This window comes from Dipodomys spectabilis, unplaced genomic scaffold (genome assembly GCF_019054845.1).
Source record: "Dipodomys spectabilis isolate Male_0828 unplaced genomic scaffold, ASM1905484v1 ptg000227l, whole genome shotgun sequence".
NCBI classification, from domain to species: domain Eukaryota; kingdom Metazoa; phylum Chordata; class Mammalia; order Rodentia; family Heteromyidae; genus Dipodomys; species Dipodomys spectabilis.
Window position 1 is genome coordinate 4,780,768 of NW_024870904.1, and position 24,969 is coordinate 4,805,736.

A 24,969-nucleotide genomic window follows, 5' to 3' on the forward strand; every position below is an offset into this window, starting at 1 on the left:
CTTTTAATTGGCGAATTCAGCCCATTTATATTAAGAGAAAGTATAGAGAGATGCATTGTTGTCCCTGCCATTCCGTTTTCCTAAGTTTTTCTTCTTTCCTTTCCTCCTGTGCTTGCTCAGTTAGACTTTGAGTAATGCCTGTTTGGGGCAGGTCCCAGTTCCTGGTTGCTTTCTTCAGGTTGTGTCCCCCCTCTTAGAATTCTTTGTAATGCTGGCTTAATGTTATGTATTCATTTAGTTTTTCTTTGCTATTAAAAGTTTTCAGTTCTCCATCGAATGTGAATGCTAGCTTTGCCGGGTATATCAGTCTGGGTTGGCAGTTATTGGCTCTCAGGGCTCGTATGGTGCTTTCCCAGGCTTTTTTGCATTCATGTTTGTGTGGAGAGATCTGCAGTGATTCTAATTTTTTTCCCGTTGTAGTATAGCTCCTTCTTCATTTTTGCTGCATGCAGGATTGTTTCCTTATTATTCAGATCCATCATTTTTACTATAATGTGTCTAGAAGTGTTTCTCCTGGGATCTTGCTTGTTGGGTGTTCGATAAGCTTTTGTGATGTAGTTAAGATGGTCGTTTTTGAGGTGGGGAAAATTTTCATTGATTATCTTGTTAAATAGGTGTTGCATTCCCTTGCTCTGGAATTCCTCACCTTCGTCCACTCCGATTATGCGAAGGTTAAATTTTTTAGCATTATCTGCTTGCTCTTGAATTTCCCTTTGGTTTAATTTGAGTGATTTTTCCATATCTGTCACTTTTTGGTCCAGTTGGTGTATTCTGTCTTCTGTATCTGACACTCTACCTTCCATTTCATTCACTCTGTTGACCGTGGCTTCTATTGTGGTTTGCATGGTGGAAATGGATCCCTTTATGGATTCAATGTTGGTTCTCAGAGTACTGATCTCACCTCTCAATGAGGTGAGATCAGTATGCATTACCTCTAATTTGGCGTTTATCTCACTTCTTACTGAGGTTTGTGCAGCTTCTATTTTTGCATCCAACTTTTGTTTGATATCCTGTATATCTTTTGATAGTTCATCCTTGTGCTCTTTCAATTTCTGATCCATTTCTCGCTTTATTTCTTGAGTCATTGCCTCCAGCAACCCTTGGATGTAGCTTTTGTCTTCCATTCCTGCTTTGCTCCCACTGGGGCTCTCCCCTGCGTGGCTGCTGGCTTTTGAGGTGAGCTTGCTGTCCTGGGTAGTGGTAAACCTTGTGATTTTTCTCTGTGATTTTCGCATGGGGGTTCAGGAGACTGCTCTTCAATCTTGTTTTGGTGTGTCTGTCTTTGCTTCGTTGCTGATTCTGTATTGGTAGAGAGAGTCTGTGCCTGATCTGGATTCTGTTGGGAGCCTATTTCCAGCTGCTATTCTGACTTACTTAGGATTCTCAGCTCTCTGCTGTAGATTGCTGGCAATTCCCGCCTTTGGAAGGGTTGAGCAGCCTAGACTGCTTGTGTTTGCTCCTGTGGGTGCTCTTGGGAAGATCAGATACTCTGGATGCACTCTCCCAAATACTGGAGTCTGCTATGGGCTCCTGATGTGTTTTTGTTTGTTTGTTTTGGGCTGGTTGTGGGCTTGAACTCTAGGTTTGGGTGCTGTCCCTCAGCTCTTCAGCTCAAGGCTGGCACCCTACCATTTGAGTCACAGCCCCACTTCTGACCCTTTTTGCTTTGTTCAGGCCCCGGTCCCCGGGCCTGGTTCCGGCCCCCGGGCCTGGTTCCGGCCCCAGCCTAGAGCGTGCTCGTTAGGCCTGTGCTAATGTGTATACCACCTAGGTTATGCAGCCTGGAGGACACAGTTCAAATTTCTTCTACTGTTGGTAGTCTTGACCCAGGGGCGCTGTTCCTGGCTTGGGCATTTGAGCTCCCTTCCAGGGGCGCTCTTGCTCTGGCCTGGCCAGCAGAGTGTGCTCCACCGGCTGGTGAAGCTCTCGAACAGTTCCCAGTTTTAGTGGGTCCTGTGGTCCGGGTGTTGGGGTAGGGAGTCTAGGTCAGGGTCTGGGGATTCCCTCCAGCTCTGGTCTCCCTTGATGGATTCACTGTCCCCTGTGGGGTACTCACCCTGTAGGTCGTCAGTTGTTGTTGCAGTCCGAGTTCAGTTGGGGTGGTTGCGGGCTGGGTTGGGTGGCCCCCGCCGGGTCGTTGCGATCGCGATCGGGCGGGTGGTCTGCGGACAGGTCCCTTTGTCGCGCTGCTGGTGCCGGGCGGCTTTGGCGTTATGGAGCCTCTCCGCTCCGGTGGAGAGTGAGGGGTGGGGGTGGGATCCTCGTGGAGACTCCCGGCTGGTAGGTTTCTTGTTCCTGGCGATCCACTGTTCTGCAATCCGGTACCTGGTGATATGCAAGCAGCCCCCTGTGTCTCTATGGCTCCAGCAGCCCCCGCCGGGCCGGCTGGCAGGCTGCTTGGCGCACTGCCCCGCGGCCAGTAAAGGTTGGGGGAGGGGTCTTCGCTTTTCTCTGTTCTGAATTTCTTCTTTTCCTCTCTTTCTTTTTTTGTTATTTTCCACCCTGGTTTTTCTCTGAGTGTTCGTCTTTTTGTTGTTGTCGGTCTCTTGGGGAGATTAAGCTTTGGAACTCGAACTCTCTTTTTGGTTGGAGAGAGCTGTGGCGTTTCCCTACTGCCCAGTCGCCATCTTCTGAACTGCTTTTTTAATGCAAAAGTATCCTAGGAATCCATTTGATTTTGAGTTCTACCTCATTCATTTACATATTGAAACACCATGGAAAACATGTATGATGTAACTCAGTAGTTTTCACCCAAAATTAGAGAGAAAAATGTATTCAGAATATATTTCTTATGTTATACTATTTCAATAATGGGTGTCAAATGGCACATTTCACTCTAACCATTGCACACATATGCAATGATTAGCAATTTGCCATTTAACATGCTTTGGTCAAAGGGACATGAGTAAAGATGAGGTAAACCCAGGTTTGAAAAGTCCCTAAAGTTCATTTCCCTAAACAGTCATGCGAAGAACCTTGGCCATCCAGAAGATATAACATAAAATAATCGATATAGACGTGACACAACTGAAGATAAGTAACACCTACAAAGCATACAACCTTGAGTAAGACATATTACCTCAAGTTTTCTTCTGTGATTTTTCTTTTTAGGACACATGTCCCAGACCAACACTTTCTGTACTACCAGGCAAAACCAAGCGTTTAGAGCTAGCATTAGCAAATCCATAGATGGCACATTTAATGTAAGTTTGCATGATTACATACTAAAAATAAGTGTTAACAGGCTGAATAAATTAGCAAGAAGAGGATTAGGGATTACTACATGAATAGATACTTTCAGTCATAACAATTACCCCACCATCCCAAACCACAGCTTCAGGTACCCTCTCATAACTATGCTCTAGCTTATTTCTCAATCCAGCTCATCACGACTCCTAGAAATTGGTTTAAATCTTGCAACAACACAAAGTGATTGAGAGTGGTGTAGGAAAGAGTATCACCTGAATCTGGTGCTCAGGGAAGTAGCAACAATTTTTGCATAAGGCAAAGGAAGCTAGGAACATCTTCCCCTTCCTGTGCTTTACTGCTTATTCCAATTAGGGCTTCTCAGAATTGACAAGGTCTGTCCATTTAGGATGGAGATTCCTATTCATAGGGTGCTCTGCTTCAAACATTGCTAGGCTTCATTCCTAAAAATACAGGACCAGCCACTCACTACTCCAATATCCCATGTACAACTGTCTCTAGATACAGGGCCGAATACAAACACGTGTGAACTCAAGCAGGAGACTAAAACCTCAAGCCAAACAGATTAAAATATCTCTATTAGAAAAAACACCGGAGACCCAAATACAACTTCAATGTAAGAGTTGAGGCACACACGTCACAATTACACTAGAATTCTCCCTGTACTCCTCTTACACCTGGGCAAAGCAAATAAAGTCACATGTGTTAATAGAAGAATCCCTTGGTCTTGGAGGACAAATGCACAGCTCTTGGGCTCTCCTCATCTGCAGAATCACCCAGCTTGCTCTCAGATATTTGGGTACCAGGTTCTTCCACCTCAGGGCCTAGAGCTTAATGACAGCACAAACTCCTGAACCTCAAGCAAATTATCAACTCCAGACTGGAGAAAAGGGTGGAAGGGGCAGTAGGAACTTTAACTGAAGTGTAATGCTCTCCCTTTGAGCTGCGGAGCTCAGGAATGGTGCTTGCAGGCCCAGAGTTTAAGCCCCACCAACGACCAAACAGAACCAGAAAAGGAAAAGGAATACATGGAGGGGAGACTCCCGCAGCAATCGCACAGTTCCTACCTGACATCAGTTCCAAAGCCTGAGATTCCTTCAAGTTACAGCTCCCAAGCTCCACTGCACAGAGCTGGGCGCTGGCCTCGTGGCTGCCACCTAAAGTCTAAACTTTACTTCAGGGCACTTTGAGCAGCAAGGCAAAGGGAAAGAACCCGGAAGAAGCCTACTTAAAATGCCCATGGTGGGCGGGGAGACCCATGCGCAAAAGGATCTTCTGCCCCACCTCCACCCTCCAAAACAACAAAAACAACCCAGGACTTTCAAAGAAAATGTCCTTCTTGGAGACTACAATTCCCACAATGCTCGGCACCATCCTGGTCACAATAGGGCATGGATGTATTGGGACTTTTCTCTCCCTGCTGTAGGAGCTAAGTTGAATTTTACTTGAAAAACAATATTTCCTTCCTGAAACCAGCCACAAAATGTAAATATATGGGGACAAGTGCATGCATTGACTGTTTGGTTCTTTGTTCTAATAATGAAATTGAGTTAATGTGACTGTGGTGCTCATACATTCCTTTTTGTTTCATTCCTGTGTTCTGCTGAATGTAAATTATATCTCTCTTTTGTCTTAAATTGTTTAATACCTCTCCTCTCATCTTACAAAGGTACTCACAGACACTCAACTTATACCGGGTCAATTCCCATTGCTGTAACGTACACAAAGGCTTAGAATAGGAAGATTGATAGTGGATATGCAGTATAATCCTTGTGTTGATTTGCCTTTCGAAAAAATCTAGCAATTAACTTTCCAGAAAATCCCCAATTCTATCTATTAAATCAAAAGGACTTTTAGATTGTTTCTGAAGTTTGCTTTTCATCTAAGGGTGTTATGATTGTTGTTTTTGCAGTTGGTCCTGTGGCTTGAACTCAGAGCTTGTGCACTATCTGTGAGCATTTGCTGTGCTCTATTTGCGTGTCTTTAATAATTTCTTCAGGTAAATAGTGAAAAGTTTCCTCACAGGGATTCTTAATTACATGGCACATTACCCTGATTTTCCTACAAAGAGAGTGATTTGGGGTCAGAATGAATGCACGTGTGTAGAAGAGTGAAGTTTAGGGTAGATCTATGTTGATGTGAAGCTTAACCACTTGCAAACCAGTCTGATTTTGTCTTCTTATTTTTGCATGTGAAAATCTCTTTAATATTCTTACCTCCTCTCTGAAACTAAAAGTTCCTCTCAGTAGCTTTAGGCTACATATCTAGGGGACTTCAGACTTGTCTTCTCAGACCTTATCCATTAAGCTGTGGAATAAATCTTTTGTCTCCTGCAGCAGTCTCATCAGAGCACAAGCAAGACTTCTGTGGGCCAATGGGATGATAATTAAGGAGACAGAGAGAGGGATGATGGCACAATTCTGCTGTGTCTCTCAAATACTTGTGTAGTATTGGTCTAAGCCCACTCTGCCAAAAAGTGCAAACAGCACACTTCTTTCCTCATTCTATTTCAATCTAGCTTTTCCACCAAAGCCTCCCTTCACTTAAAGCCCCAGGCGAATCAGCTAGAACACACACTTCCTCAAACCCTAAAGGGCAAGGACTTGCAGTCCTGAGGGTGGGAGTCATTGGCCCTGAAGCCTTTGCTCACATTTTGCCTGCTCCTGCAGGCACCCCAGGATCTGCAAGTCTCTCTCTCTCTCATAATCAGAGATCCTATACTTGTCTCCTAAAACTTATTGTGATTTTCGGGTGATTCTTTACATACAACATAATTGGGATGGATTGGATTGGAAACTTTCTTACCTGATTTTATTTCTCCAGTGTATGGGTTTTGCATGTCTGTTTTGTGGAGCTGAACTATTCCTCATGAAAAATGGGAATCAAAGGGCATATTTGGATTATAGACTTCAACTGAAAAGCACCTCTAATAATACAAAGAAAACCTAATTTCATTCTGTAAAAGTAAATTCCTAAGAGGCAAAGAGAAAAGGATCAGGAAAAAGTGGAGTGCTTCAAAGACTACCTGTGAAGTGTAGTTTTCATTTTTCAAGTCTATATTTCTGATGCATTTATTTATACTTTTATCCTTTTTTTGTTTGTTGTTCGCTCATGGCACTTGTACTCTGAGCCTGGGAACCATCACTGAGCTCAAGTGCTCTACCATGTGAGCCACAACACACTTCTGGATTTTTAGTTGTCACTGGAGATAAGTGTCTCACACATGTTGCTGGCCTGTCTGACGTTGAACCGGGATCCACAGTTTCAGCCTATTGAAAAGTGAAGATTACAGACATGAGGGACTAGTACCCAGCTTACATTTCTTGTGTTTTTTGTCCCAACCCTGGGGCTTGAACTCAGTGCATGGACACTGAACTTCTTTTGCTCAAGAATAGCACCCTACTACATGAGCCACATTTCCACATTAAGCTTTTTCTCAGTATGTGGTACTGAGGACTTGAACCCAGGGCTTCATGCGTGCTAGGTAAGCATACTACCACTGCTGGGGCCAGCCACAACTCCAGCAGTGCTCCAGAAGAACAAGGGGATGATAATGGAAGAGACAGAGACAAGACCAATGATGAATTTCTCTTTATTCCAGCAATGACCTTAGCTATAGACATTTTCTCTATGTGCACAATGCTTGCATCACATTTTTCTAGGACCCAATGTGCCAGCAAGTGCAGATCATATGCATCCTTCCTCATTCCAGTTCAACCTTTGTCCACCAAATTTCTACAGGTAAGCCCGCAGGGCCAGAAGTAATAGGAAAACTCCCTCATATGGATAGGGCTGTAGTTGTGGAGATTTTGCTCACACCTTGCCAGCTCCTGGCACCTCTGGGTCTCCAACGTCTCTCCTTTATCATTTTGTAAATTGAGCAAGTGTCTAATAGCCTGAACCTAGAAAAAGCAGCAGATCATATATCTCAGGAAGAATCGAAGAAAAAGGCTTATGAAAAGAAGGAAGAGCAAAAGGCATAAGAAATAGCAAAAGGTGTGTTATTATCCAGGTTGAATCCCTGCAGGTAATGGAGAAGTGATGCAGCTAATTCTGGGGGTGTGCTACCTATAGGGTGCAGTGACCAATATCAGATATCTGACCCTGAAGCTGCATAATGTCTAAGCTTAAATTATCAAAGGACCAGATTTCTCAAATATGTCACTGGACAGTGGTCCAAGTCATATTTCCATCATATTTAAGAAGAATAACACAGATGTACTGACCATTAGCATGACACATCATTTTTAACCACATCGTTAGCAGGTCCACCTGATTATCAACATACATCACTGCTGTTTCCAAATCATAAAACTTATCACAATCTTTTTATCTACTCCCACCTGCATCCCAGGGCACCAGAAGTTTATCATGATGTGCTGTATATATGGTTTGCATAAGGTTCACAGCAGAAGCAGTAGCACTAGCAAGAAGAGTTGGGGTACAATAAGGTTGGCAACCAATATTCCCAAAAATTGGCAGCAATGGCTAAGAGCCCTCTAAAGCTCAATAGCAAACAGAGACCCAAACTTAATCTACCATCATTGTTCTATCAACTAAACAGGCAACGTAAGTTAAGGTAATTGAATAGTAATCCCAGAGGATTTATAAGGTTAGTGAAAATACAATTGTTCCTGCAAGAGGCATGAAACACCACTCCACCCTTGAAAACAATACGCAGCTCAATTACCAGCCTGTACAGATACATAACACAAGCTTGCACTGTAAGTGAACAAAGAATCATGAAACAAAACAGGTCTCTGAAGCAGAGGTGTGGAATCCAGACAGGCATTCATGCAAATAGGCCTCAAGGCAGCATCCAGTCTACAATGTCAGGGTGAGCTTGTCCACACAGGCTGACAAACATGAGGTCCAGTAAGTTACCACTGATCACATCACTCCTCTGAGACCAGTCCTGCGGTGAATATTGGGAGGATCCTAACACCAGAACAGCGGACAGGAAGTGAAGTCCACAGGCCCTCCATGGTGGTGGATCATTACCAACAAAGGAATCTCTAAGAATAGTGGAACCCAAGTGGGGTGCACCACATCTCCTGCCAAAGGAATTCTACAAGTGCTATGCATAAGCTCCATATATTTTCCATTCATTCACCTTTTCTTCCAGAGGATGTCAGAGCCATAATCTATCCCTGAATACCATACCATACTTGTACCTTCTACCTCAGGATCTACAACACTCAATAATTGAGATCAATGCAATAAGAGGATATAATATTTGTATAAGAAATAGTCAGACAAGTCTGTGAGCAATGAACAATTCAAAAATAATGTAGGAAGTAAATTCTATTTATACTAGGACAATAAACATAATACTTAGAAATGAATGTCTGAAAAATGTAACCTTGAACAATGAAAACTATGGGACACAGCTAATCTAGGAAGCAGCAAATTTTACCTGATCCTTATGTCCTTGCCTCTCAGGAACTTACTTTTAACTTTTGCAGAAAGAAAGAATTCTTTTTGCGTCATATTTTATAGGTGCTCAAATGTTGCCATCTATACATCCAAATGTGCCTCATGATCTGCATTTTTATGAGGAATAGCTCAGGTCCACTAAAAGAGGCATGGAGAACCTATGCATTGGAGGACAGAATATCAGGCATGAATATTTCCTACACAAGCCTTCCCAGTCATGATGTGGGGAAAGGATCATCAACAATCACAATAAACCCTTAAGAGACAGCTTAGGATGTTTGATATGAGGGAGAGAGGCAAAAGGTTTATTCCACAGTGTAATGCATACAGTCTGGGAAGACAAGTCTGAGGACCCCTAGATATGTAGCCTACAGAGGCTGCCAGAAACTTCTAGAATCAGAGAAGAGGTAGAAAATCAAAACAAAACAGGGTATGCAAAACAGAAAAGTAAAAACAGATTGGTTTGGAGCAAGTAATCAAGCTTCACATGAACATAGACCTACCCTAAACTCTACCTCCACCCACATTCAACCTAATCTTCCTAGACAAGCATTTTTTGAAGTCTTGGGAAGGAGTACCATTTTCTAAGAAACCCTGGGAGGAAACTTTTCACTAGTTCCCTGAAACAATTAATAAAAGAAAGGCAAGTAGAGCACAGCAAATGTTCACAGACAGTGCCCATGCTCTGAGTTCAAGCCACAGGACCAACAACAAATTGAGGGAAAAAACTTTTTAAGGAAAGGCAAACCTCAGACACAAATAACCAAAAACTCCTTGAAATTTCATAGATGGAATTTGGGAGTTTCTGGGAAAGTAATGAGGAGAGTTTGACAAATCAATTTAATTCAAAGATTATAAAGTATGTCTACCTTAAAATCCTGCTATCTTATTTCAGTATATATATATATATATATATATATATACAGAGAGAGAGAGAGAGAGAGAGAGAGAGAGCAGGGGGAAATGATCCCAGAATCAATTGGTTAAATGTATGTAAATACCTGATTGTGTGACTTGAACTCTGGGCCTGAGCACTATTCCTGATCTCTTCAGATCAAGGTGAGCTCTACACCAATTGAGCAACAAGGCCACTTGCATTTTTCTGGTGGTTTAATGGAGAGAAAGCTCATGAATTTTCCTGCTCGAGTTGGCTTTGGACCAGCATCCTCAGATCTCAGCCTTTTGAGTCCCTAGGATTACAGGCATGAGCCACTGGCACACAGCTACAAAAACATTTTTAATGTGAGAGGGGAGATATTCAAAATTTTAAGGCAAAAGAGACATAATTTAAATGTACCAGAACACACATTTTTAACAACAATAACAACAAAACCATGGAGTCTCATAACCTCAATTACATTAATAGAACTAAGAATTAAAAGGCCAAATTAGCTAATGCTCCTAATACATTTCTTTGTTTTGGTTGATCTCACAAAGTTTCAGGAGGTAAACTGATTTTTCAAGGAGCAACTCACCTTAGTTCCCGTAGATGGGAGAGAAAGTTCCCCATGCATCAATGCACACTTAGGACCAAGTGTCTGGCACCAGTGAAAACCCTGTAACAGGCCCACTTCTTCTAGGTGAATGCATCCCATTATGGGAATTGTAGTTTCTATCAGGACACAGATCATTTGAAAGTGTGTTTGAGGGAAAGGGGAGAAAAGAGGCCAATGCCTCCTTGGTCACTGTTGGTGTTTTCAGTTTGCAAATTCGGGTTTCTTTCCTTTTGTCTTGCTGCTGGAAGTGCTCTTAAGTACAGCTTTGCACTCCATAGTCAGAGCCAAGAGGTAGAAGCCCAGCTTGTCTTCTTGGGAGGTGTAACTTGAAGCCATCTGAGGATCCTAGGGAGAGTCTTTCCCCAGTCTGGGTTTGATGATATTTCATGTGCTGCCATTAGCATTTGTTCCTCCGGGTACCAGGAACTGGCTCACAAACCTCTGGTCCTCTAGACAAGGAGAGTCAGGAGTTGTGCGCTTATACTCCTGAACCTAGAGATTCTGGTACTCACCCATGTGACTTTATAAACTTGCTTTTTATGAATTGAAGCCAATGAATATTAAACATTCCTTTAAAATGTCTTATATAAACATATTCATCCCCTTTTGACCCTCTGCACTTCCTATGGCTTTTGAAACTTTCAAAATGTTGCTGGCACAGATATACTCCACTTTATGTATCTGTTCTGACACACTACAATTTCTCCACTAATATAATTGGCCTATAATCCATCGCTTAAAATAATAGAGACTGTCGGGGCAAGTGATACAGTGGTAGATTGCTTGCCTGCGTGAATAAGTCCTACGTTTTATTCCTCAGAACCACATAAGTAGAAAAAGCTTGCAGTGCACTGTGGCTCAAGTGGTAGAGTGCTAGCTTTGAGTTTAGGAGCTGAGGAACATTTCTCCAGGCTCAGAGTTCAGGCCCCATGTCCGACCAAAAAAAAAATGAGAGACTTCCTGATTATGTGTTCCTAATCAATTGATAAAATAGAATTTGAATAAAATACAATGCCCTAGATATGTGTGTGCTTGTCCTGATTCTTGAACTCAAGGTCTGGAAAATGATCATGAAATTATTTGGTTCAATGATAATGTTGTACCACATAAGCCACATCTCAACATCTAGCTACTTTGGCTACTTTATTGGAGATAAGTGTCTCAGACATTCTTTTACCCATGGATTTATTTTGTGATCCTTGTAGGGATCCTTCATGTGTATCCCATGGGACCACAAGCAGGCACAGGAGAAAGATTATTATAAAGTTTACTAGAAGGACCATATTTCCCAGGAGACAGAGCACATGCATCTGTCTTTCTTCAGGTAGCCACAGGAGCTGGGGAGCAGGAAGTTAGGTAGGTGCATGCTCAGGTAGGTGTGGGTAGAGAGAGGGAGTGGTCAGCAGTATGGAGGGAACCCTTGGTCTGGAAGTTGCTCAGGTCTGGGTGGAGCTGAGGAGCAAAAGTGGGGATACAAACTTTCCTCAGGTCTCAGCCTTCTAAGTAGCAAAGATTAGAGCCATTAGACATGAGAGCCCAGTTACAATGTCCTCTTTGAAATTCAGATTATATCCTAAAAAAATAATATGAAATAGAAAACTTGAAAATTTTTAAGGCAAGGTATTCAGTCGCTAATGTAGATGAGGACAGTCCAAATCCCAAAACAAACAGAAAATTCACCACCTTGAAATTTGTAACACTCCTCATCTTAAGTATTGTGAATGTGAACACTAAGGCTCTTTAAGTTTTTCAAAGTAAGAAAACATTCTTGTGAATTAGAAAAACCCAGTACTAATGTGCAAACACTGCTTTTAAAGGATTCATATTGTCTTTCTATCAAAAACACCTTATCGAAGTAAACAGAATTGATTTTCTTTTTTGTGAATGTCACTGCAAAGTGCATGCATTTTATATTAACAATTACCATTGTGGGTAAGTATAAGAAAAACCAGAATGCTGGATAAAAGAATTTCCTGTGTAATCAACCAACAAGTATAAGCAAAAGCACATACCTATATAAGTTGTTTCTCTTTAATTTTATGGATCTACATTTGTAGTGTATTTTCTGTTAATATTGTTTAGTAACACATAAGACTTCACTCTTCTGTGGATTTGTCTTTAGTGGAGACTTTAATGCTCTACATGATTCAGGAATGTTTCTTCTCCCATACGAAGGCTTTATGCTTTACCAGTCCAAGTATCATGTTCTGACCAGAAACTTCGAGGGTAAAATCACACAGGTTCTTTTCTGACTCTCATATGACTTCTCTACAAGCCATGATTCCAGAATCTTTACTCACTGTCAACAGCAAGAAAGAATGAAAGGATCTCTGATGAGATTCTTTTATTTCTCACTCTGTTTGACATTCCAAGTTATGAACCTAACTGTGTCCAAGATGGAAAAACAGAAAAAAAACAGATTCAGCTTTAGGAACATGTTTCTAAAAAACCTAAAGATGGCTTGTAGATTTAGCAGATGATCAACTCTTGGCTTCTAAGTTAAGTGCAGAATTGCTTTAGTTTGCTTCTCATTTTTTACTTTAAGCACAATGTTGCCTCACTTTTTTGTGATTCAATGACACCTAGAAGGTAACTTCTCATGGAAGGTAAAGGTTGCCTAGAATCTTGTCAGACATCACATCCACAAAAATAACATTAGACTATCCTAATGAAGTTTTAATGGATTTGCTGAAAAAGTGTGGTCAAACATAATTTTGACTGCTGTACAGGACTGAGTGTGTTATAAGTAGTTCAATTAATCTCTGTAAATACTCTTGGACTTCTTTGTGGTATTTGTCTTTCTTGAAACTTACTCCGTATTTGATGGTATTTATAGAAATCTTTGTTTTTCTCTAAGTTATGTACAAGTGTAGAAGTGCTGGACCATATTTCTATGTAATTCTATATTCAGTTCTTTTTAGGACATTTTGTCCCATCTTTGATAGTTTTACATACCTGAGAGAAATGCACCAAGTTCACATTATTGTCACATCTTTCCTAGCTTTTGTTAGACTTTGGAAGGATTTTGTTGTTTTGTTTAAAACTATGGCCACACTAACATGTATGAAATGGTTATTTTATTGTACTTTTGATTGGAATTTTTCTCATGACTATTGCTACTACTTTTATATTTTAATCTTCACAATAAATTTTTTTAAGAATGCAAAAACAAGAGAAACACAGAGTAAGTTCTCCAGTGGATGTAGGTTGCAGTTGCTGCAGGGACGGAGAGCAGACATGGTAAAGGAGAGGAATATGGTTTGATAAAAGTGTATTTGTGTATGTGTGTCTATGTGTGTGTTTGTGTGTTGTGTTTATCAATGAAACTTGCTGACATTGGGTTTTTTGTTTTCATTTGCTCATTTCATCTTGTTTTTGTTGTTCTTGTTTGACATTCCTGGGGCTAGAACTCAGGGCTTGAAAACTGTTCCTGAATTTCATTATGCTGAGGGCTACCACTCTACCATTTGAGCTACAGCACCAGTGCTTCTAGGGGTATTTGGGGGCTGTTGTTGTTTATTAGGTACTGAAATATCAAACATAGTGTTCCATGCCTGCTAGGCAAGTACTTTATCACTAACACACATTGCCAGCCCCAACCACACTGTTTTAAGAAAGGAGGCAGGCTGGGAGTGTGGCTCAGTGGTAGAGTGCTTGCCTTGCATACATGAGGCACTGGGTTCCATTCCTCAGCACCACATCAGCAGAAAATTCATTGTGACTTATCACCAATGAAATGCCAGAAAACTAGAAGTGACATTCTGGCTGGAAGTGGTAGCATGCCAGCCTTTAGTAAAAAGCATAGGGAATATGCCAGGCCCTCCCTGAGTTCAAACCCCATAGCTAACAATTGAAAGAATAAAGAAACAATCCCAAACAAAAACCTAATTACTTGCTCATTTCCTTTGTTCTAATTTTCTTTGTAGTTGTAACTGAATACTTCCTGTCACTCCATTTTCTACTTTCTTCCTTTCACTTTGAGGGGTTGAACCTTCAGACTTGCACATGGAAAGTGGATCCTACATAGCAACCTATTCTTTCTTCTTTTAACATAAAAAGTCTGCTTATAGGACAGGGAAGGTAGCTAAGTGGTAGAGTGTTTGCATCGCATGAATGAGGAGATAGGTTCTATTCCTCCGATTCTCAAACACAGATAAAGCCAGAAGTGGTGCTGTGGCTCAAGTGGTAGAGTGCTACCCTTGAGCAAAAGCAGCTCAAGGACAGCACCTGTCCCCTGAGTTCAAGCCTAAAGACCGCAAAACAAAAAGTCTGCTCATTTAAATTAGCCAATATTCCTCTGGAATTTAAACGACAAACTTAAAAGTGACATAAGTTCACGTTCAATAGTATTGTCCTCCTTTACAGAGAGTTCAGGGACAGCACACAGAAGAGACCCTAGGCCTCTGCTGTCATTTATAAACTAGCTGTTGTACAACATTAAGCATCAACACATACATTTCTATTCTTATTATTTTGAACACAATGGGATTTGTAAGGGTTGGTAAAAATAAGTGAAGGAAACCCTTCCTTTTCACCTATTTGTTGTGATAGTAATGGATCTATTTTGCTGTGCACTCAAATCCCACACTTGTCATTGAAGTTCTCTCTGAACTACTTTTCAATTTCTTTTCTTCTTAGGGCACACACATTCACACACATCCTGAAGAATTTTTACTAGTTCATCTAGCAATGTTTTACTACCAATTCTCTAGTCCACAAGTAATTGTATCATCTACATAGGACAAGACTATTACATTAGGCCACTGACTTCTCTGACAGGTCCCTGTGTCAACAGTCAGCACTGCAGGAAACACGTGTGCAACTTGGCCCATGCTGCAGGTGCCATGCTGTGCTGGTGGTGGACTGATGGGTAGCACACACCCTGCTCTGGGCTTCTCACTCCTGTCCCAAGGGACTTGCCAGGTTTGCCTATTGCATGAAGACTTTGGCACTGCCCTCCTCTCCTCAGCTGGCTCCTTACCAAACTTTTCTTTCCTGTACCTTTCATTTTGAGTTCTGGCATAGACCAATCTTATCGTTCAAATATATTGGTATTCTGGGACCTTAAATCATCACTACTTGATACTTCCTTTCTTATGATACTGTTTCAAGTATACTGCAATATTTGGCCACATTTTATATGTTGAGATCTCTCTTTGAAGGTCTCATTCTGCACTTTACAGACGTGGACCACATTGTCCTGCATAGTATCTTGAACCTCTACAAGGACTTATGAACTAGTCAGAAACATAAAGGTATGTGCATGTGGATTCACTTGACAAAAGAAACCAAAATATTCGTACAATCTATCATTACCCTGGCTTATAAGACATTTCAATATCAACCTCAATTGAGGACAATGACTATACACTATCGAGGACTTTAGGCTTAAACAAGAATGGTAACTTTTCTGCACGAGGGCCAAAAACCCATTTTCCAGAATATCTTCCCTGGCCCTGGAGTTCTTTCTACTCAGGGCCCGGGTACTGTCCCTGAGCTTTGGTAATAAAGGAACAAAAGTGTTGACAGTCTATCAACTTCATTCACAGCATTACTTGTGGGAAATTTGGTGATAATTGGCCATAACACTTTTACAGCTATTCCTACCTTGTTTGCCTTTCATTGTGATCTTTAAACCTCATGCTCTTGAGCAAGTAAGAATCCCGATGTGAAGCACCAGTGCCCTGTTAGATCAGGAGATCTTAATTACTTGATCCAAACAGGACTCATGGTGTCCACATAACAGGATATAAAATTCATAACATCATATAGCCATATGCAAAGGTCCTTTTGCAATCACTTGGTAAAGGACTGTTTACCTATCATTGGGTAAACCACACCCAAATTCTTCCACTAAATATTTGGAAGAATGTATTGGTTACACGTACCTCATTATTGGTCCTCAGGTCGAATTCAGGGGCAAAAACTTGTGAGGCTTCCTTTACCTTCTATAGAAGATGACCATTTGTATCACTGATTTTTCACCTTAGGGTCTTGCTTCTCTGCCTGGACCTTTCCATACATTAATTTTATAATTACATATCAGAAGTAGTAAAAAGGTACGTACATATAACCAGAGCCATGCTTTTATTGGCTAAGATGCCATTTTCATGGAGCTTTTGCATGGGATGGCCTACAAAACTATCTAATTTCACCTTCCTGAGTAGTTAGGATTCCACACATGAGGGAGTGTAATTGCTCATTTTTAATTGCTGGTCTGAAATTAAAAGAGGAAAGGGTACTTTACCAAGTCAGTGAACATTAAGTCCCGTTAATTCTGAATTCAAGCAAAGTGTTGGCCAAATGATAATAACAAAAATAATTCAAAACATTAATAAAATATGTTATCATCAGGCATACTTTTAATGAACGTGGTATTTTGGTTCATAATTTGAGGTATATAACAGGCCTAGGTAGGACTCCAGTCTGTTAACCATCCCTTCTCAGAAAGCATACAGTTTGTAAACATGGGAGAATGAGCGATTTCCAAATGGATAGTGTGTGTGTGTGCGTGTGTGTGTGTGTGTGTGTGTGTGTGTGTGTGTGTGTGTGTGTGTGTGTGGTACAAATAGGAAGGCCAAGGGCACAGGTGCGTCCCAATCCCATTTTTTTTACTAGGCCTCTGTAGATAAGCAGAAGCGTTTGCCTGGGAAGGTGGCTCAGTGTCAGAGCACTTGCCATGCATGCATGAGGTCCTGGGTTCAATTCCTCAGCACCACATAAGCAAAAAAAAAAAAAAAAAAAGCTGGAAGTGGCACTGTGGCTCAAGTGGTAGAGTGCAAGCCTTGAGCTGAAGAGCTGAGGGACAGCACCTAGGCGCAGAGTTCAGGCCACAAGCCCGGACCCCCCACCCCAAAAAAGTAGAAGGGTGAACAGTGTGATGGAAGGCGTTAAGCGAGCAACTAGCTAAATCTTGCAATGTGAACTCCACTGTCCTTATCTTGTAAATGGAATCATAGGCAGGATTTAAGGATTCCTTTTTTTATTCTGAAAATACTGTGAAGAAGAGTTATTATTTTTGAAATGTTGAAATAAATACTGAAATTGTTGAAGCCACAGGAAGCCTGAACTGAAGCACTGAAGGAAACCTCATGTTCCCAGAGACAGATTTCTTCAGAACAGCCCACAGGGCTAGCTTTTATGGAGGCCAAGATGAGAGAATCTCCTTTGAAGCCAGCTCTGGCTGGCTTCAACTCAGTTCCTGAGTTCAAAACCTCATATTGGCACAATAACGTTCCTTCATGAATGTGTGAAAGTATTGCTCTTCATGCAACCAAACAGCTCTAGACATATCTAGAATGACTGGCTTATATAGGATCTGGAGCCTTGGTCTTGGTTTATTAATTAAGCTCTTTCTGATGTAACAGAAATTGTTTCTAAATACCTGCAGGATATCTTTAATTACATAACTATACAGTGGCATCGATCTTGGCTCTAGAAATTCTAAATTTAGGTCAACCTTTCTGTTTCTGTAAAAGAAGACACTGTATTTGTTCAAAGCCACATTATGGTAGATGGAATACTGGAGTGGATTTCACAGCTAGCAGTCTGCAAGCAGCCTGTTCTAACAAAGACTTGCAGTCCACAAATACACTTAGACAGCTTGGAAATAGGACAGAAAGGGGGGGAGAGAATAAAAACAGCACCGAGAAACCAATCAGCACCAAGAAAGTGATGAATTGGGACACCAGATGACGAGAGACAAGCTAGGAGAAAGCACACAGGACATGATTACAGAGACATGTGGCATGGCATCTGGTGCCACTGCTGGTCCGGCCTAAATAGGGCCTAAGCAGGAGGAAGGCCCACAGGAAATTCCAATTCCAGGCACTGGACTTTCAGATTGAGTAACATCAGCCAAATGCCCATGCCTGCTTCCAGGGATCCAGCCACACCCATCAGTTGGGAGGTAAGTGATGGATGGGGCATTTCCTTCCCCCTGCATGAAAACAAGATGCCTGACCCCACCATCTACCATGTGGCCAATAGGGCCCCAGCCACACCTGACCTCCTTACTTAATATTACTGTATTATTAAATCAATTTATAAAATGTTACATCCTCTTTATCGTTTTGTAAACATTCAAATATTTGCTTTTTGTAAAAGCCATATTTCTTTTTTTTTTTTTTAATTTAATTTTATTTTATTTGAGAACATACTGTACAGAGGGGTTACAATTACATGGGCAGGATAATGCATACATTTCTTACCAAGCATTGCAGCCTCCTCCTTTGTTTACCCTTCACCTCCCTTCCCAGCCTCCCCCCTCCCTCCCACCCAATCATACCCCCCCTCCCCCCCCCCCCGACATTGTAAAGCTGGTTTTGACATGACATTTTGTACTTCTCATTGTTGCAACAGGTCCACCTGAATCCTTAAACGACTTGTTTGTCCCCATCTCCTCCACATGTTATACTGACATCAAATATAGTGAAAGCGGGGGTTACACTGTGGGGGAGGGACATACAAAGCAACAAAGAGATAATATTATAAATGCATTAGAAACACATGCATGAAAGAAACAAAAACATTAAAATACATATTTGAGGTTTCGTTTTCCTAACATCACATTATTTGACTTTTTCCGCTTGACTCATACCTATACTAGATATTGCAAATAAGGGAAACCATGGGACCTATGTTTCTTTGGGCCTGGCTTACTTCACTTAATATAATTTTTTCCAAGCCTTTCCATTTCCTAACAAATGGGGAAATGTCATTCTTTCTGATGGAGGCATAGAATTCCATTGTGTATATATATACCACATCTTCTTGATCCATTCATCTACTGAGGGGCATCTGGGTTGGTTCCATGTCTTAGCTATGGTAAATAATGCTGCAATAAACATAGTTGTGCTGGTAGCTTTAGTGTGGCCTTGTTTGTGATCATTTGGGTAGATGCCCAAAAGTGGGATTGCTGGGTCATTGGGGAGCTTTATGTGGAGTCTTTTGAGGAACCTCCATACTGCTTTCCAAAGTGGTTGAACAAGTTTACATTCCCACCAACAATGAAGTAAGGTTCCTTTCTGTCCACATCCCCTCCAGCATCTGTTGTTGTTAGAGTTCTTGATTTTTGCTGTTCTAACTGGAGTGAGGTGATATCTCAATGTTGTTTTGATTTGCATTTCTTTTATGGCTAGGGATGTTGAACATTTCTTCATGTGTCTATTGGCCATCCTTCTTTCTTCTTCAGAGAAGCTTCTCTTTAAGTCTTTCGCCCACTTACTTATTGGGCAGTTGTTTCTTTGAGGATTTGTTGTTGGGTGGTTTAATTTTTTGAGTTCCAAGTATATTTTAGATATGAGACCCTTGTCCGTTGTATGGCTAGTAAAGATCTTCTCCCAGTCCGTGGGCTTTCTATTGATCTTGCTAGCTATGTCATTTGCCCTGCAGAAGCTCTGCAACCTTATGCAATCCCATTTGTCCAGCCTTTCTTTGATTTGTTGTGTTTCCGGGTCTCTATTCAGAAAATTTCGGCCTGAGCCAAGGAGACCCAGGGTTTCTCCTATTCCATCCTGTAATGTTTTCAGAGTGTCTGCTTTGACTTCAAGGTCTTTGATCCATTTGGAGTTGATTCTGGTGCAGGGTGATATATAAGGATCTAGCTTTAGTTTTCTACATGTAGTTAACCAGTTTTGCCAGCACCATTTACTGAAGAGGCTGTCTGTCTTCCATTCTATTGTTTTAGCTCCCTTATCGAAGATTAGATGGCTATAGGTCTGTAGGTTCATTTCTGGGTTTTCAATTCTATTCCATTGGTCCTGAGGTCTGTTCTTATGCCAATACCAAGCTGTTTTGATTACTATGGCTAAAAGCCATATTTCTTGAGCTCCACCTCTGAAACAATAATTCTCACATTCACCAAAAATTAAACATTCTTCTTTTGAATAGTTTATTTCTTCCTTCTTCCTCATTCCTTCCCTTCCTCTTTCCATCTCTCACTTCCCTACTCCTTCCTTCCTTTCTCTCAGGGTCTAGAAGTGATGCTGTAGCTCAAGTGGCAGATGGTTTTATTCCTTTGTTAACTTCAATTTTTGTGAGAGATTGATCAATATCTTTGTGTGCTTGATTATTTCCCCTAATGTCATATCTACTTTGGCCTTCTATGAGATAACACAGGTGCGACACATCGTCCACACTGGTCTTTTATTATAGCTCACTCAGCAGAACAAATAAATGGGCTAAGAGTGAATCAGTCACAAGTTTTTCATCACCAGTGATTAATTAAAGAAAAGTGCAAGCACTGAAGACACTTTGGGGTTCTCCCCCAAGACAAAATGCAGGGCTGCGAAGGTGGGTCAGTGGTAGAGCGCTTGCTTTGCATGCTCGAGGCCCTGGGTTCAATTCCTCAGCACCACATAAGCAAAAAGAAAAAAAAAGCCGGAAGTGGTGCTGTGGATCAAGTGTTAGAACGCTATCCTTGAGCTGAAGAGCTGAGGGACAGCGCCCAGGCCCAGAGTTCAGGCCCCACGACCGAACCTCCCCCCCAAAAAATGCAGAGATTCTAGTCTTTATTAATCCATCATATTTTTTAAATATATATTTTATTGTAAAGATATTGTATCGATTGGTTATACCATTATATGAGTTAGGTCATTAATACATTTTCTATCAAGCATTGTTACCCCTCCAAGAAAGACTTTACTACTGTTATGACTTTTTCTAGAAAACCTTTCCAATTTTTCTACATATGATTTTTCTCCTCTTTGTGTGTGAGGGTGTATGTGTGTCTGTGTGTTTTGTGTGTTCTGTGATGAACCCTGAGCTGTGTCTTGTAGTTCGAGGACTCCACATCTGCTATATCATAAGGTCTGTATCCTGTATTGGTTCTGTATTGCAATTTCAATTTTCTTACAGATCAAAGACTTTCCCATTTGGTACAATCCTAAGTTATTTCATTTGTGTGAATCAACTTATGTGTGTTAAGCTGTCTTTCCACATTGGTCACATTCATAAGGTTTCTCTCCTTGTGTCTGTGATGGATGTTAAGTTGGGCCTTCCAGGTGAAAGAATTTCCATGCCTGCTACATACATAATATTTCTCTCTGGTTGGTTTTTTTCTGATGGACAAAAAGGTGTATGTTCTGCATGAAAGATTTTCTACATAGGTCACATTCATAAAATTTCTCTCCTGTGTGTGCTCTCTGGTGGATAGTAAGTTGTAGCTTCTGGCTGAAAATCTTTCCGCAAACATGACTTTCATAAGGTTTCTTTCCTGTGTTTTTTCTGATGGACAGTGAGGTTTGACTTCCTGGTGAAAGTCATTCCACACAGGTTACATTCATAAGGTTTCTTTCCTGTGTGTATTATCTGATGGACATTGATGCTTGACTTCCAAGAGAAGGACTTTCCACACATGTTACATTCATAAGGTCTCTCTAATGTGTGTGTTTTCTGGTGCACAGTAAGGTTTCTTTTATGGGTGAAAGACTTTCGACACAAGTTGCATTCATAAGTTTTCTCTGGTATGTGTTCTCTGATGGAGATTAAGATTTGATTTCTTGGTGAAAGATTTTCCACACATCTTACATTCATAAGGTTTCTCTCCTGTGTGTGTTCTCTGGTGCAGAGTAAGATATGCCTTGCAGGAGAAAGACTTTCCACAAATGTTACATTCAAAAGGTTTCTCTCTAGTATGTGTTCTCTGATGGAGATTAAGATTTGATTTCTTGGTGAAAGATTTTCCACACATCTTACATTCATAAGGTTTCTCTCCTGTGTGTGTTCTCTGGTGCAGAGTAAGATATGCCTTGCAGGAGAAAGACTTTCCACAAATGTTACATTCAAAAGGTTTCTCTCTAGTATGTGTTCTCTGATGGAGATTAAGATTTGATTTCTTGGTGAAAGATTTTCCACACATGTTACATTCATAAGGTTTCTCTCCTGTGTGTGTTCTCTGGTGCAGAGTAAGGTATTCCTTGCAGGAGAAAGACTTTCCACAAATGTAACATTCAAAATGTTTCTCTTTTGGGTGTGTTCTCTGGTGGCGAGTAAGGTTTGATTTCTCGGTGAAAGACTTTCGACACATGTTACATTCATAAGGTTTCTCTTTTGTGTGTGTTCTCTGGTGGACAGTAAGGTATGTCTTCGAGGTGAAAGATTTTCCACACATGTTACATTCATAAGGTTTCTCTCCTGTGTGTGTTCTCTGGTGGAGAGTAAGCATCGATTTCTGGGTGAAAGATTTTCCACACTTGTTACATTCATAAGGTTTCTCTCCTGTGTGTGTTCTCTGGTGGACAGTAAGGTATGTCTTCGAGGTGAAAGATTTTCCACACATGTTACATTCATAAGGTTTCTCTCCTGTGTGTGTTCTCTGGTGTCTAGTAAGATATTCCTTCCAGGAGAAAGACTTTCCACAAATGTTACATTCAAAAGGTTTCTCTTTTGTGTGTGTTCTCTGGTGAACAGTAAGCTTTGATTTCTGGATGAAAGACTTTCCACAAACGTTACATTCATAAGGTTTCTCTCTAGTATGTGTTCTCTCGTGGACAGTAAGCTTTGATTTCTCGGTGAAAGACTTTCCACACTTGTTACATTCATAAGGTTTTTCTCCTGTGTGTGTTCTCTGGTGTCTAGTAAGATATGCCTTGCATATGAAAGATTTTCCACAAATGTTACATTGAAAAGGTTTCTCTTTTGTGTGTGTTCTCTGGTGGACAGTAAGCTTTGATTCCTGGGTGAAAGACTTTTGACACATGTTACATTCATAAGGTTTCTCTCCTGTGTGTTTTCTCTGAGGGACAACAGGGTGTTTCTTCTCAGTGAAAGACTTTTCACACTGTTTACATTTGTCAACTACAGAAGACACATGAGTACTATATGCAGCACACATCTTACCAGGTTCACTGAAAATACCCATGCTCTGACAGCCAGTGACCTTTTCTATCCTCATCCCTAAGGAGTTCCCATTATTCTTAATCAGTTCTGACTTCTGTATGGAGCTCAAATGAAAACTTCTTATAAGTCTCACTTTTTCCTCCCCTAGGTTACTATTCATGATTGCTACTTCAGAGAGATATTTATTGTGACGTTGCTGGCAGGTGCTAATCACATCCTCCATTTCTGGGACATCTAAAATGAATAATAGAAAAATAAACAAAAACATAAATGCGATCCATATATTCCTTAATGTAAAGATATTTCCTCACATTCTGTTACAATATTTTGAAATATCAAAGCATTGCTTTATGCAGAATATATATATTTCTCTGCAATGTAGTAATTAAGAAAGTAGTACTGACATTTTACAATGGAAAATAATGTTTTTCTGTATTTCAGATTTTTATATTTTACTCAAGGAAATATTTACTCAAATTATTCATCTCTGTACTCTTAACGCTTCCATTCTGAATCTCCCTCTATGCCCAGCACCACTGATAAGAAATTGTCCTGATTCTATTTTCCTCCTACCTGCAAAACACTAGTTTAAAATGAGATCTCTTTACTACATTTCTTATTGTCTTTTTCTCTTTATGAAAGATTTCTCTACAGACAAAGAGAAGTGCTAACATTAACTACACTGGAACATCAAATTCAGTTTGTCTCCACGAGAATTCTGGATTGACAATTCCTTGAGACAAAGGATCACCTAGTTCTCTTCCATACATGACTGAAGGGCACTAGGAATACTATTGCTCTGTACAGCTCAAGATAAACAGACCCACTGGGCTCTGGACCCAACATCACTATTCAAGATGCTTTAACTCACCTGTGAAATTCTCTTCTGAGTCTTCTCTCATCCATGGTTCTGCACCTTGCTCCAGCTTCACAATCAATATAGGTTTAGGAACACAGTGCCCTGTGAGTAAGAAATAGTGGAGAACTATTGCTCTTGCTGGGTCATCATTAATGTAATGTTGCAGACATCCTGTTCACTGGGTTGCTCCTAAATCTGGTTTCTCAATTGTTTTATTTTTTGGGGGGTGGGATCGGTTGTGGGGCCTGAACTCTGAGCCTAGGAGGTGTATCACACCTCCTAAACTCAAGGCTAACACTCTACCACTTGAGCGATAATGCCAATTCTGGCTTTTTTTTTCTGCTTTTTTGGTGCTGAGGAATCGAACACAGGGCCGCAAGCATGCAATGCACGGGCTCTACCACTGAGCCACCTTCCCAGTCCATGGTTTCTCAATTCTTAACAGCTCCATGGTGTACTTTCCCCCAGCTTTGGGTTTATTTTCCCAATGTGTGGCTTGGACTCAGCTCTTTTGCTCAAATCTAGCATTCTACTAGTTTGTGTCTTGGCTACATTTCTAGTTTTTGAATGGTTATTGGAGATAAGAGTCTCATGTTCATTTTTCTACAGTTGCTGGCTTTAAACCAAAATCCTCAGATTTTAGCCTACAGAGTATCTAGAATTCCAAGCTTGAAACAATGCAACCTATGTCAGGTTTGGCTTACAAATACACACTTTCACCTACTGATTTCCAGATCATGCTGACAGTACTAATGTATATTCTATCTAGAGTGTAGATCCACCTATAATAATCACCCCAAGTCTGGAAAGTCAGTCTCCTATTAGTGGATCATAGTTTAGAACTTTTGTCCAACTACTGATTAGAAATCTTAAAGACTGAGAATAAAATTAGCTCATGAGTTACACATAATGAAGTTGAAGTTTCCCTTAGGAAGAAATGACACTTCCCATGGACTGTAATCTTTTTTTTTTTAAACAAAATGTAATGGTCCAAAGGCTTACATTTCTAACCCTACATTTAGGAGGTAAGATCAGAAGAGGCAGGCTTGAAACCAACCTGGGCATGGAAATTCAGAATATACCCCAAAACAAAAGCCAAAATAGAGTGGTGGCTCAAGCAGTAGTGTGAAA

The 24,969-nt window shown here is 40.8% G+C and overlaps 1 protein-coding gene across 1 annotated transcript; it reads right to left on the minus strand.

The window, feature by feature from the left end:
- Positions 1 to 21,338: 21,338 nt before the first annotated feature.
- On the minus strand, positions 21,339 to 22,767 carry LOC122123234 (zinc finger protein 33B-like; the record flags this gene model as incomplete). The annotated part of the gene is made up of 2 exons (XM_042697618.1): positions 21,339 to 21,497; positions 21,664 to 22,767. Coding segments are annotated over 2 exons (1,263 nt in total), but the record flags the coding sequence as incomplete, so codon positions are not given.
- Positions 22,768 to 24,969: the final 2,202 nt, after the last annotated feature.